Source organism: Dermacentor albipictus, chromosome 1 (genome assembly GCF_038994185.2).
Source record: "Dermacentor albipictus isolate Rhodes 1998 colony chromosome 1, USDA_Dalb.pri_finalv2, whole genome shotgun sequence".
NCBI classification, from domain to species: domain Eukaryota; kingdom Metazoa; phylum Arthropoda; class Arachnida; order Ixodida; family Ixodidae; genus Dermacentor; species Dermacentor albipictus.
In genome coordinates this window covers 329,932,786-329,944,957 of record NC_091821.1, presented here as the reverse complement: position 1 = coordinate 329,944,957, position 12,172 = coordinate 329,932,786, and the positions used below count along the sequence as shown (strand labels likewise).

Here is a 12,172-nt window from a genome sequence, read left to right as displayed (position 1 = left end):
GAGAAGCGCCGCCCTTAAAGCAGCACCACGGGCCGCTCCCACGTGGGGGCAGAAGTAGAAACTTATTGAAAAAAAAGCAGGTTCCAACAACTTTTCATTCCATTAATCAACTATAATGAACAGCATTTTCCGAAACTGGCAAACCCTTAGCGATTATAATATATTGCCTTATGATGTGGTCTAGATGTGCATGGCATAAGTGAAGTTTTGTATTGCATTTTTTCTACACATGGATGTAATTAATCATAGTACTTATGGATGTTTGCCAGGAGGGCAAGTTGCCGGTGGCTGCCGGCCGGTTATATTCTCTTTGCATACACGCATTCCTTCAGGCACACGAGCGTCACAAGATGTCGCCATTAGAGCAGCTGCTCGCGTCCAGGCCTTTCGGTATTCGTGTACAAACGTTGTAGCGGTTTCAAACGTACTCTCGGCACAAAGGAAGGACGACTTATTGCGCCTTCTACACACCAATGCGAGCTAGCCGAATCGCAGCTAAATGCAACGTGCCGATGGTCACTGACGAATCAAGGAACTCCGACTCACCGCAACAGGATCTCGAGCGAATGTCGGACAATTCCCAAGTCGACATCTCGTCGGACACTAACGTCTAACCGTTCGCCTATAGGCGAACTGTTAGACGTTAGGTTCGCGTGACGTTCGCGTTCGCGTGACGTTAGGTTCGCGTTCGCGTGACTATATATAGTCACGCGAACGGTGGCGCGTTCTAACGATCATGTTCGCCCATCCCGGTGCCCCTCTTCGAAGCGTTTCGCGAGACGGTTCCGCAAGTCGTGCCGACGGGCGCGCGACACGTCCGCGGGGCCCCGACCCCCAAGCCAAAAAAGGCGGTAGCTCTTTCCTCCGCGCCCGAGTCCTCGAGTACACACGCCTTCAAGTGGCGTTAGCATCAAAATACTATAGCGCCATATATCTCATCATCTCATCGCCTCCTAGATCATCCCGGCGCTTACATAATCAACTCCGCTTTAACGGTATATATGCTTTAACTGCAATCATTCAATTCATCTGCATTACCTAACGCAATAAAGTTCTGGAATGATCTCACTGACAACTTAACTTCTTTTGCTTATTATCCTGGAGAGTTCAAACACTACATCTGCCTGCGTTTATCTCTTTAGTATTGTTCTAAATGTTGTCTGTTTGTTACACTACTCTTTCAGTTGCTCTAAATGTTTTATTTTGTACTAATATTTCACTTGTGCTTGGTTATCACTTTTTGCTATTTTCACGTTTGTTTTGTATTTTAATCTTCGTGTTAAATGTCATTTCTGTGACTTTTTGTATCAACTTTGTGTTCGTTTTGTGTATTTGCCTTGTAACACATCTGTTGTACCGTAGCTTTGGTTTACTAGTTCTGTACTGAATTTCTGTCGATACGCCCCCTCACCCAGTGCTCTTCGGGGCATATGAAGTAAAACTAAATAATTAACTAAATAAATATTACTCTCACTGCAACTACCGGCGGCACAGAGCTGCGCTGGGAGCCGCATTACGGGAGACGCGATAGCCACGTAAGGCAAACAACATCAGGAAACGCGAGAGAGTCGAGCGTCCCCACAACGTTTTGCTGCGAGCAGTTAGTGCAGCTGAAAACATATGGCATCATTAGTCTGCTTGCAGCTTGCGTCTATTGGTGGCCTTTGGTGAGGCCGAAATGCGGCGCGGGCGGCGGCCGTACAGATTATTTGTACCGCTGGCTCGAATCACAGGATATGGTGCGTTTATTAAAACAGGGCAAGCTAAAGAAAAAGAACGCGCAAGCTTTCCTAGTTGTAGAATCATTGAATGGTTTGTGAGGTCGCGGAACTTATTTGTTTTCAGAGCAAGAGGCCTCGGCTGAGTCGAGATTCTTTACTGTTTAACGCTATACGTTACAAGTGAGTATGTGATCCAGCAGTGCTGTATTGAAAACAGTCAGAAAAAAGGTCAATGACGTCTAATGGGTCGCGTGGCGCCGTGAAATGTTATGTGCAGTTTGCTGCTGCTGGAATGTTCGAGCTGCCTCAGGACCGCTATAGCGTCGCTTTTTGCAACCACTGAATGCATTTTTAATAAATTTACGAACTTAACACTTCTCTACATAAATGTGTTGAAAAACAGAAGATTTACACGTTGCAAACACCTCCGGGGTTGCAAGAGTGTTAGAGCCGAGACAGCGCATCACTGGCGACTGTGGCGAAACCAGTATATGGCCCTGACCTTGCTCGCCATCTTTAATGTGCGCAAGTACTTATAATCTCGCATATATCCTAAAATCTACCCAACTGCCTACCAATAGTCGCAGAGGAAATTAATTGTACGGAGCAATGCTTTTACGCTTTACAACAAAAACTTTCACAGCAAAAAAGAGCATCATAAAATTCTTCACTGTACGCTTACCATTCAAGCATTGCTGGATCGCGATTTAGTTGTCAGCTAATTACGTCCTGTATGTACATCCCTATAGCTAGGTGTCTTGTCTAAGTTTAGTTGATATACGGTGTAGTTATGAAAGTGGCACCAGAAGGTGCTTAGCGTAAACAAGTCCTCCAAAACACATATGCATGGTGTGTACTGAAGGTTAGTTAAGAAATGTTGCAACTTTCTTAATTAGTCACGGAATATAGATTTACACATAAGGCGCACAAGTATACTGTAGGTCAAGTCAAGCATAAGTACACGAATAAATGGATGCGAGCAGCTCAGGAAACAGCTGAGCAAGATAACACGCGGAATTCATTATTTCGCAAATGTGACGACGCGAATAGGGGTCCAACGACAAGAGTTTTCGGCAATTGTACTTTTTGAAGAACAATAACGAGCCAGGTGCAGCAGTTTCCGCGCCTCTACTCAATCAGCTCGACAGAATACTTTGACGCGTAAACTCACGATCATATAGCTCAAGCGCTACCAAACAATATGTCAGCTTCATAATTACAAATCACTGGATGCTTGTTTGGTACTTAAGCGGTAAATTATCCGTCTACAAAGTCCATACTCCCTTATCCAGCAGATCTGCACTGCGCTCAGCACGCGGTCATCGCGCAGCCGGCTTTTCCGAATAGCAAGCTCAAACGGGGCACCGAAGACGACAGAGAAGGGCAATTTCTCTGTTACTTAGCGTGTGCCGTTTGTGCTACACATCGCTTCAGTTCGCAACCTCCTTGGAACGGAAGGAACTTAGGTACTATTGACTAAGAAAATCTAGCCGTCTATCAATGACTTGCGCGTTTAATGTGTATCGCTCACTTATGGGGTGCGCACGAAGGGCATGCATGCCTCTTCACATTCCAGTTTTTTAAGTTTCACGTAATTTTCGAAGAGGCAAGGTGCTGTTTTGCATGTAGTTCAATAGACAATGCACTAACTTCGAACCATTCACGATTTATAGACAATACCGTTCTCACCGCATCGCTCCATGACACGGACGAAAACAGCGAAGTGCCTGGGGAGTAACTGTTGCCGTTCGTCCTCCCATTGCTCTCTTTCCGAGCAGGGACTAAACACTTACTCTCCGAAATTTGCACACGGCACGCACATTCATGCAGTTAGTCCTCTGAGGGACGAAAGCGCCCTTTTTAAGACTAACGGCGCAGTTACTCCCGTTTTCCCCGGGATTTTTCTTAGAGTGAAGGGTAAAAAAAAAAATTCTGGGGTTTTGCGCGCCAAAACCACGATAGGATTATGAGGCACGCCCGTATTGGGACTCTGAATTATGACCGCCTGTGGTTTTTTAGCGTGCACCCAATGCCCGGCACCATGGGTGTTTTTGCATTTTACCGCCATCGAAAAGCGCGACCGGGACTCGATCCCGTACCTTCGGGCTTAGCAGCGCAACGCCAAAACCACTACACGCCACCACGGCGGGTGCGAAGACAAGGCCACTCATACTGGCGCGCTCACGTGATCCAACGTGGACGCGTATGCGTGTCGGCTACATTGTGCTGAGGCTGCCTTGCCACGTCTATGACAGCGAGTAACGCAACACACTGAATGTAGACTGGACGCAAACGCTAAACGCTAAGCAGCAAAAACGCATTCGTTCGCGCACCTTCCGGCAGGGTCTCGACGGTGATGGTCTCGGGACTGCTCTCGACCCACTGGTGGTGATCGGCCTGCAGGTTGTAGGCGCTCACGGCGACCACGTACGCCGACTCCGGGATGAGCGGGCCGACGGTGGCACGCGTCTCCCTCGCAGACTTGATCGTGTGGCACTCGGAGTTATTGGTCAGCTTCGCCATCCAGGCGGCATAGCTCGCGTCGTCGTGGCCTCCGCTGCTGCTCTGGTTGCACCAGTGCACGACGTAGCCGTCAAGGGGTCCGTTGGACTTGAGCGGCGCGCTCCAGCTCACCACCACGGTGTTCTTGGAGCGGCTAACCATACGCAAGTTCTGGACTTTGGAAGGGGCTGCGCGCGCCGAGATACACAGGGGAGTTTTAGAAGCAGCGGACTCAAGTTAGCGGACGATATTGTCTCTGCGTGGAAAAGAACGCAATCGGAGCTTGGATGCCGTGTGCGCGCACTGTCGCTGAACGTATATTAATTTAGCACGCTACGCCGCCTGCCTTTTGTTATCTCTAAAATTATCTACATGAATCAGAAGAAAGAACATTTAAATAGACTCGTGTGTTTGGGTTAAATATATATAAAGTCGTAAGAAGCACCAGGTGCACGTACAAAAACAAACATTTGATTCGACGTTAGTCAGTATGAGCAGAGGGAAGTATGCGCTTTGAGTAAATGACAGGAGAAAGCAGATAAGCTTTATCATGAAAGGGGGCGCATGTTACAAACGGCCACATCTGCAGAGCCAGAAGAATACACCATGCATAGAATAAAAAAAAACAGCATCCACTTACTGCTGTAAAATTCGACACATATATGTTAAGACAAAACGAAGAAGCTATGTGACCATTCATGTAGAGAGCATAACACGCCGATTATCCAAATGAGGCTAGGAACCTGAAGCCACAAAGACTGCGGTATGTTAGCTTTTTTAAAACACGTATACATTGAGCATGAATTGTCAAAGCGGCCACTCGATGTTCACTATCACCAGGTGCACATTATGTCAAAAGTAGACATATCGCTTCCACATCAATAACCGTTGGACAAGTAAGGTTTATTCCTATCCTATATTCTTTCACGTCATTTGTTAAGTTTCGCTTGGAACTTTTGTTTTCCGCCTTCCCTGAGCCACGATCACAATATCATGCACGTTTCTCAACACCGTCCTAAATTTAGTATAGGTGATGCAAGCCCTGAATCATCTAGCTGTAAATATCTGTCATTCCTCACTCTAGAAAACATGCCGTGCAAGCCGTGGAGCAGCACGAAAGAAACACGTTCTCCAACTTTGCTATCGTAAAGGCATCTCTTATTATTTCTCTCTCTCTCTCTCTCTCTCTCTCTCTCTCTCTCTCTCTCTCTCTCTCTCTCTCCAATGTAGGTCAAATAAGCCAATAACCTTAGTGCCTCATCCGGTATAAATTATGTTCATTCGCTTATATTCACTCCTTATTGACCGAATGGCAGGTTCCCGCGACCGAGGTGAGGCGACCTCGAGCGAGCCAACGAGAAAAGGAAGAAAGAAAGAAAGAAGGAAAGAAAGAAAGAGAAAAGAAAGATTGTTTCGCTCAATACGGCTCCACTAGCTTCCTTAAGCGAACACACTGACCGCCGATGCTCGTCTTGACTTCGATGCGAGCAGGGACGCTGGCCACCTCTGTGCCGTCGTGCAGTTTGTTAAACGCCTTGACGTAGACTTCGAAGAAAGTGTCCGGCGTTAGGTGCGTCACCGTCACCGAAGTGTTCTGCGTCTCGAGGGAGCTGCGCTTCTGATGCTCGCGTGCCGGTCCGTAGAAGACCGTGTAGCCGAACAGGGGGCCGCGCAATTCCTGCGGCGCGGACCAGTGCAGACTTATCGCCGTGCTGGACACGCCCGTCAGCTGCAGGTACCGCGGAGCACTGGGCGCTGAAACAGCACAGCGCGCGGCAATTGCATTCACACGCTCGATCGCGCGAGCTTCCGGAGACTCGGTGGCCGCTGAAATTCGCAAAGCACTGACGTACGCGGAGCGTGCGTTACCAGAACTCCAGATGCCCACTACGTTCCACCTGGCCGGGAAGGATCGCGAAGAAGTCGCACAAAGAGCCGCGGACAGGCTAAAACCAAAAAAGTCTTTAGAGTCAGTCCAGATGGCCACGTGACCACTCCATCGTCTACTCGGTGAGGAACGCGCTCACTCACGACGAACCGCTCAATCACCACATTTTGTTCGTTTTTTTTTAAGTTCCATTGTGGCCTAAAGACCCTGTTTCAGAGAGTATTACATAAAGATAGAGGGGAGAGGAGGCCAACAGTAGACTTCATATTCAAATAAAGATTTACCATGGAAAATAAGAACACTATACAACGAAACACTGAGCACTCTGCAATAAAACACGACATAAACAGGATACACGGCCAAATGCCATGTAAGCATGGGGCATCTGTTCAAAAAAGAAAAGTAAAGCACTGCGATTACATATTGAAAACACAGGAATCTTACACAACAAAACAGTACACCGTTAATGACAAGTCAGTAAAAAAAAAAACAGTAGAACACAAAAGCCACGTGTGGATTACTAGCAGTCAGGACGTGAGACACGTGCAAACAAGTTTTTGAACTTCATTAGAGTCACGCTTAACTGCAATATGAGAAGGCTGGTTATTCCACTGAGCTATAGTGCGTGGTATACGAAAAATTGAACGTATCGTGATGTGCGGCTAACTGCACGTTTTATTTTGAAAGGATGGATGATCACGACGAGAAAGTATAGCGACACTGATGCTACGTGAATAATCTGTAAATATAAATCTAGCAGCACGATTTTGCAGGGCTTCGATGTCATGAGTAACGTACTCTTAATTCGTTTGGGTCTCATAAAGTCGTCGCGTGCTCAACGTTCGGGCGAATTGATGTATTGCAAGCTATAGTTTCCTCGTGTGCATCGAAGCGTGTTCCAAATTACGTTTGATGAGGCCAGGACAGCGTTTATCAGACGCAAGGATGCTGTCCAAGTGGCTTTTTCACGTCAGGTCACTGCAGAAGTGGAGCCCTAGGTACTGATAGCTCGAGGAAAGTTCAACGTTAGCATTGTTCAACACGTAGCAAGTTTGAATCCCAGAAGTTCGATTACTAAGAGACAAATGTAGCGTTTGAATGAATTTCTTGGCCAATCAGCTGGTTTATGTAGGAAACGCAGCTTCCACGGAGAGCCACGGAAAGCTATCACTAAAAAAAAAATGTTCCGGTCCCTTTGCGGGAGTCTTTTTCTTAGTGAACCCTGCACACTCTGAATACGGCTCTGGTGTAGTCGCCAAAACATCGCCTAACGTTAAAACCTAATTGGTCTGCGCTTTTGTGCCATTTATTCATTTGTAATAAGTTAAATTAGATTATGGGGTTTTGCGTGCCAAAACCACGATATGATTATGAGACACCACGAAGTGGGGGATGCCAGCTCAATGTTGACCACCTGGGGTTTTTCAGCGTCCACCCAATGCACGGTACACGGGCGTTCTTGCATTTCGCCCGCGCCCAAACGCGGGCAACACGGCCGGGATTCGATCCCGCGCCCCGGGCTTAGCAGTGGTGTAAAAAATCAACGTATACCTGCGTGCACCGAAAAATCACAGCCAGTATAAGCTTTGTTGAAACTTTCGTTACGCAGAAATGTTTTTTATGAGACAACCGCTTGACCGATTCAAATGAACTTTGTTACATTTGAGGGGGAAAGTTAAATTCTAGTGTCTCTAGCAAGCATAATTTTGATTTATGGCTTAAATTTTTAGCGAGAAATTTCGAATACTAGTACGTTAACATAATTGAAGCAGGAAGTTCACAAATTACCCGCCGTGGTTGCTCAGTGGCTATGATGTTATAGGCTGCTGAGCACAAGGTCGCGGGATCGAGTCCCGGCCACGGTGGCCGCATTTCGATGGGGGCGAAATGCGCAAACACCCGTGTACTTAGATTTAGGTGCACGTTACCCCAGGTGGTCGAAATTTCCGGAGTCCTTTCACAGAGATGTCAGATTCTCAGGGCGACGAGGACATTGACGAGGCTCGTTCGTCGAATCCGACATGCTTGACTTTTGTTTGACAGCCTCGACGAGAGTGATTTTTGATGGATTTCAGGATTGACTACATTGACTATTACTGCTACATGCCAATTGACTACTACCGAGACTTTCTGTGGTTGACAATAAAATCGTTGTTTCTCTGTGGCATACTGGTTCGTCCCTGCGGACTATACAGCGGATGCGGGCTATCTAAAGAAGAAACTTAATTTAGGCTCAAATTGGCCCCTGTGAACTATCCACCGCGTGCGGATTATTATCCGGAAAATACGGCAATTACTTAGGGTGAGAGTCGCTGCTCCCGTAAAGGCTCACCTCCAGGCTGCGTCCTGAAGACGGTGGCGTTAGCGACGATTCCCACGTTGGGTGCCACAGTGCTCACTTCGGCCCTGTAGATGGTGTACGGCTCGAGCGAGTGGAATTCACACTGCGTCTCGTTGGTCCTGACCGAGTCGACGGGCACGTGCTCGAGCGTGCGGTGCGTGACCAGCTTCCAGAGCGTCACGGTGAACCCGTGAGCCGCTTCGTCCGTGTCCCACGTCACGTTGGCCGCAGTGCTGGAGGCGGTGGCTTTGACGATCACTTCGAACGGTGGTGGCGGCGCTGGCTCGCTCTTCGGTACGGGTTCTGGGTATTACGGCAAAGTAGCGCTTGAACGAAGCTATAGCATTTATATTGCCGCACGCCTTTTTTCTTTTTGCCGATTTCACCGGATTCTCCGACTGTTATCAAGTTAGTGCAATTTAGCCATTCCGCTCAATATACTTTCCAATTCATTCATTCATTCATTCATTCATTCATTCATTCATTCATTCATTCATTCATTCATTCATTCATTCATTTAGCGATCCTTTCAGTCAGTCAGTCAGTCAGTCAGTCAGTCAGTCAGTCAGTCAGTCAGTCAGTCAGTCAGTCAGTCAGTCAGTCAGTCAGTCATTCATTACGTATATAATTCATTCATTTACTAAGTCAGGAAGTCGGTCAGTAAGTTGCTCATTCATTGAATTACTCCGTCCGTCCAGCATTCATTCATTCTCTCACTGAATCAATCCGTAATTCAATCATTAAGTCAGTCAGCCAATCGTTCATTCATTCATTCATTCATTTAGCGATTCCTTCAGTCAGTCAGTCATTAGGTAAATCATTCATTCATTTAGTAAGTCAGTCGGTCACTCAGTCAGTTACTCATTCATTGAATTAGTCCGTCAGTCCATCACTTATTCTTTTACTCAATCAATCACTAATTCAATCATAAAGTGAGTCAGTCGATCATTCATTCATTCATTCATTCATTCATTCATTCATTCATTCATTCATTCATTCATTCATTTTTACCGGTTGTAGTAGGCTGGCAGGCGACAGCGCTGGCGTTCTCTCCCGCGCAGAGGTAGCGCACGCAGACCGTGTAATTGGTCTCCGCCGTGAGGCCCCCGATGTAGATGCTGCCGGTGCCGCCGCCGGCGCTGCGGCAGAGTGGCGGCAGCCGGACGGCGCCTTCCCTCGAGCACGCGATCTCCTTCATGTGGTGCGCCAGGAGAGCGTTGATGGCGCACACGCACGTCCACTGGCCCTCGCGTTGGGGCTCGTCCGGAGCGACGATCACGGCGTTCGACGAGCTGTTCACGGAGAAGGAGGGCTCGTGGCCTACGCACCAGGTCGCGTTTGCCGGCTCCGTGGCGTTCGCAGCCGCGTGGCCATCGAGTCCGTCCGCTGCATTTCGAGCCTGCAGTAACAGAGCCAACGAAAAGAAGACCAGGGACGGTATCACTGCTGCACAAGTCACGCCTGACGACTATACTTGTCTATGACAATACACGCCGTAGTGACTTGGTGGCTGCGCCGCTTTGTTGTGGTAACGCACGATGTCAGCCGCGAGTTTCATCCCAGTGGATTACGTATTGCGAAAAGGTTCGTGCACCCTGGTTTGGCTGCACGTTATAGAACCACTGGTGGTCAAAATTAATCCGGAGTCCTCCGCTACGGCGTGCCCACTGCGCAGCTTCAAGAGGTTGAACTCCTCAACTTAATTTGTTTTCCTCTAATCTGCGATAATATGTTTATTGTGACTAGATATCATGCGTTTAGGGTGGTTCTGGCTGTACATATAGACGATTCACTGCTTACTACAGTGGGTTGTATAGTATGCATATATTCCCAATTTCGAATTCTGTATACCTCTTGCGACTACGTGATAAACTACCTCTCCAGTTGTCTTTGCAGTGGGTGTCGATTCTGGCGTTTATTTCACACAGCGGAGGAAGTGGTTTTTTAGTTTATATAGGATGCGAAAATTCCATTTGACCCGTTAAAACAATTTTGTGAACTATAAATGGCAGAGTAAGGCACTTTCTATGGGCAAAACAATGCATGGTATAGCGCCCATATCACAGCGGCCGCGGGGTTCTTGGCTCGAAGTTAACTAATAAAGTACATGGGATTGTACTTATGTCCAGTCGAGAGTATGACGGAAGCCCATCTGGTCGGAATGATGCATAATTAAAAGGAAGAGGTCTAGACACCGACCAAAATGGCTTAAAATAGTTATTTACGTTTCGGCTCCCTCACGGGAGCCTTGGATCGATTGTGATCAAGTCTCCCGTGGGAGAGCCGAAACGTCTCCCCTGGGGGAGCCGAAACGTAAATAACTATTTTAAGCCATTTTGGCCGGTGTCCAGACCTCTTCCTTTTAAGTATGCACCATCCCGGCTAGACGGACTTCCGTCATACTCTCGACTTCATCCATTTGCGACAGGCGTACGGCCAGCAATTGATCACTGAAAGTTCAGTAATATGGAAAGTTGGGCTTGTTGGCGATTAATCATCATGCCTTGCTGGTGAAGCAGCGCACTGATGCGGACACGATGAAGACACACAGTGTCGCCTTTTCTTGTGTGTCTTCACCGTGTCCGTGTCAGTGCGCTTCACCAGCAAGGTATGATGATCACTGAAGGATTGTGAACAAGGCTCCCATGGGGGAGCCGAAACGTAAATAACTATTTTAAACCATTTTGGTCGGTGTCCAGACCTATACCGTTTCAGTATACACGTATGTCCAGATGACGCATATATATACACGTGTATATACACGCACCGACAGGTCGATACACGGGTGCATTCCTCACAGAAACGCGCCCGCTGCAACTGGGAGTCAAATCGGCGACTTCGGGTTCAGCAAACGCCATAGCCAATAAGCTGTCGTGGCGAGTAATAGTCAAATTTGTTGTACTTTCAGATTACATAGGCGAATTATTAAATTCTTTATCTGGGTTCGTTTACGAAAAACCTATTCGATAACCACCCGTTCGCTGTCACATGCACGTTGTTACGTCTCAACCCGGCCAGTGACGTTAATTAGACGTTTGCCACGAGGCAGCCCCACACATCCATCAGCGCCTATCCAGAAGTCAACGCAGCATTGACACCGACAGTTTACGGGTCCACAAAAGGCCCCTTTCACTACATGACAACCTGAACTAATGACGAAGGGGGCCAACGTCGAATGCTACCTCGAGAACGACTTCGTCCTTGGATTCGCAGGTGGCTATCCTGACTGCTATTCCATGCATCTGAGGTGGGGATGCTGCGGAACGATGCGATATCATGCGATAACCGATTCGACGTATGTGATTAGCCGCAATACAGTCATCAGATTCCCTAGTCGAGTCACCTAGGGAAGACGACGGTATTAAGGTGGGGGACGTTTCGTGTAGTGGGGGCGACGTGTCCTGATGTGAACTCGGACGTTTAACAGGCTCCTGCATAGAGTGGGCTTCCGTAACATGGAGCCGTGTAACTGATGTCAAATAAACCCTTTTTCCTTCATTTCTACTACCGGACGTATTCGTCGACGGGCCTGGTGGATTCCTCACGCTAACGCCACCACGAGCCGCAACAACGCGCGCTTCGTTCACTGCCACCAGCGGCACATTTTAGCAGCTCAGTGCTCCACAGGATGCAGAAATAGAAAAAAATTGTCAAAGTGCCTGAAAGCGCCATTCGTCAATGTACTTGAGCTAGGAACGATCACATGATGTTCGCAGCTGC

At 47.7% G+C, this 12,172-nt stretch overlaps 1 protein-coding gene across 2 annotated transcripts in view; it reads right to left on the bottom strand.

Moving 5' to 3' along the window:
- LOC135909453 (phosphatidylinositol phosphatase PTPRQ-like) overlaps positions 1 to 12,172 on the bottom strand; it is a 29,813-nt gene that overhangs the window by 5,304 nt on the left and 12,337 nt on the right. Inside the window, exons 2-5 of one of the 2 annotated variants that reach the window (XM_065441435.2) lie at positions 9,464 to 9,851; positions 8,444 to 8,755; positions 5,682 to 5,978; positions 4,055 to 4,411 (exon numbers count right to left, since the gene is read on the bottom strand). In XM_065441435.2, the coding sequence (XP_065297507.1) occupies positions 4,055 to 4,411; positions 5,682 to 5,978; positions 8,444 to 8,755; positions 9,464 to 9,851 (1,354 nt within the window). The remainder of the gene's footprint in view (positions 1 to 4,054; positions 4,412 to 5,681; positions 5,979 to 8,443; positions 8,756 to 9,463; positions 9,852 to 12,172) is intronic. The other variant, XM_065441442.1, reaches the window with a different exon arrangement.